The following is a 2406-nucleotide window of genomic DNA, read 5'->3' on the forward strand; positions in this document are numbered from 1 at the left end:
GGGTGCAGGGCTCGGTGCTCCTGCTTCATTTTTTAATGTTCAAAGCACTTTGGGAAATCTGCTCGGTGTCACCCCTCTGCTCCTGCCTGCCAGCCCCCATGTCTGGCAGAGGGGCAGCCGGGGGGGCCGCGGGTTCACGCCGATACCCCGCAGCCCTGTACGAGCTCCGGTCCCATCTCAGCCGGGCTGAGCCAGCGCTGCTCCCATCCCGCAGGCCCCCCGGGCCGGGATCTAACCAGCAGTTGGCTTCTCTTCTCCCTCCAGTTATGTTTCGTCTCTACGACACTGATGGAAATGGCCTCCTGGACAGTTCGGTAAGCCTTCTCGGGGAGCTGGAGACACGCAGGGCTCTATTGGGGGGGTCCGCTCCCCCCGGCAAGGTGCTCCGAGCTAGACAGGGATATGGGAAGGGAGGAGGAAGGCGGCAGCAGCTGTGCTGGGGCTGGACCACGGGACTGGAGGATGCACGCTAGCTCTGCAGCATCCAGCAGCAGCTAGAAAAGATCCCCCCACCGGTATTGTAGCACTACATTGGGTCACGGCGTTTCAAAAATGGAAAAATCATGCGCAACCCCACCCCGCCGGGATGTTTTCTCTTTGTCCTTTGGGTATCATCTCCCTTGGAACCTGTTGCAAATAAAAATCTGTTTCATCGGAGCAGTTTTTCCGAGGGAAAACCCACTGCAGATTTTCAGAGGAGAAAGCAGCACCCAGCACCCACTGGGACGTGGGATGTCGCTGGGCCCCTGTGCGGGCAGGGGGCCGGGGTGGCCTTGGGTGTATTGGGAACTCGACCTGATACGTCCCGGGTTAGGGGCTGGGGGGCTGGACATGCCGCTTGTGCCCAAAGCCGTCCCTAAGCGCTGGGCACCGCCGTCCCTCTGTGCTCAGGAGCTGGATCGTATCATCAACCAGATGGTGCACGTGGCCGAGTACCTGGAGTGGGATTCCACCGAGCTGAAGCCGGTGAGTGCCAGGGCTGGGGGGGGCCGGGGGGGTCGCAGAGGTTCTCAGCCGGAGCCGGTAGTTGGAGTTCACGGGTGGCATGGCCGTGTCACCGTGTTTCCTCCCTCTTCCAGATCTTGAAGGCAATGATGGAGGAGATCGACTACGACCATGATGGGACTGTGACGCTGGAGGAGTGGATCCGGGGTGGCATGACCACCATCCCCTTGCTAGTCCTCCTGGGGATGGAGACGGTGAGTGTCCGCCTGGGCACCTTGCCTTCAGCCGCAGCCAGCCGCTCCGCTCGCTCCCGAAGGAAAGCCCAGGGCTGGCGGCAGCAGGAGAAGAGGGCAGCGATGGAAGAGGTGCAGGGCACCCTACCCCCAGCAATGGGCACCCATCCAGCACCGCACAGCCCCACGCTGGCTCCTCAGCCCCTGCAGACTCCCCTGCCCTGTCTCTGCTGACCCCCCCTGTGCCACCTCAAATTGTCACAAGCTCAGATTTGAGCTGCGGGTGTTGCCAGCTGCCGTGCCTAAGCAGGCTGGGCTCCCTCCTTGCTATTGTAGCACGCTCCGGTTCGATGAATATTTAATGAAAATACAAGATGAACACCTAAAATGCCAGCACCTCTCCTGGGCTGAGTTTCAAAGAGCAGAGGTGGGGCAGTTGGGGACCCCTCCTTATTTCTTTGTGTTATTTTTCCATCCTTTTGACCTTCATTTCATCAAGGTGCCTCCCTGGCCATTGGGTAATAGTTTGCAGGGAAAAATCCGTGGTTTTGCTTCCCGGTGCCCATTCTGGCATTTGCTTCCCACGGAGAGGTGGCAGGGGCAGGCTTTCCGGTGGGAAGATTCAAAAAAAAAAAAATGGGGAATTTTAAGTGGCTCTTGCAAAGCACTCATGCCTGGACCCAGGTGTAAGAGGCTGCCTTTGGTCACTCCGTGGTGGTGGTGGCCTGGCCCCAGATGTGGAGTCACCTTCCCGTCAGCCACCAGCCGAGCATCCCCACAGCCGGACCGCGCCGAGGAGCCGGACCGTGCCGAGGGGCCGTGGGGAGCCGGACTCCATGCCAGGAGCCGTACATGCCCGGGGCGCAGGGGGACGTGGCAGCAGGGATGCTTGGGGGAACACCAGGGAGAAGGGGAGCATGGGAAGCCCACGGTCCTGCTGGGAGTGAACTCCCACAAAGATGCTGGGGGTTTTTACGGGATGAAAAGCTGATAAAAGTGGTGGGCTGAGCGGGCTGGGACCCCCAGCAGCAGGGGAGTGACCCCCCCGCCCCCCCACTTTGCTCTCCTGCCCTGCAGAATGTGAAGGACGACGGGCAGCATGCCTGGAGGCTGAAGCATTTCAAGAAACCTGCCTACTGCAACTTCTGCCGCACCATGCTGCTGGGGGTCCGCAAGCAGGGCCTCTGCTGCTCCTGTGAGTCGTGGACCCTTGCCGGATGGTTGTACC

General features: G+C 60.6%; 1 protein-coding gene across 1 annotated transcript in view; it reads left to right on the top strand.

Annotated features, from left to right (window-relative positions):
* Positions 1 to 264: 264 nt before the first annotated feature.
* LOC104163974 (diacylglycerol kinase beta-like) overlaps positions 265 to 2406 on the top strand; it is a gene marked incomplete at its 5' end in the record, with an annotated part of 2900 nt that continues 758 nt past the window's right edge. The window contains 4 exons of the mRNA XM_009703142.1: positions 265 to 314; positions 892 to 966; positions 1080 to 1199; positions 2256 to 2373. Coding sequence (XP_009701444.1) covers positions 265 to 314; positions 892 to 966; positions 1080 to 1199; positions 2256 to 2373 — 363 coding nt within the window. The remainder of the gene's footprint in view (positions 315 to 891; positions 967 to 1079; positions 1200 to 2255; positions 2374 to 2406) is intronic.

Source organism: Cariama cristata, unplaced genomic scaffold (genome assembly GCF_000690535.1).
Source record: "Cariama cristata isolate BGI_N322 unplaced genomic scaffold, ASM69053v1 scaffold31896, whole genome shotgun sequence".
NCBI classification, from domain to species: Eukaryota; Metazoa; Chordata; class Aves; order Cariamiformes; family Cariamidae; genus Cariama; species Cariama cristata.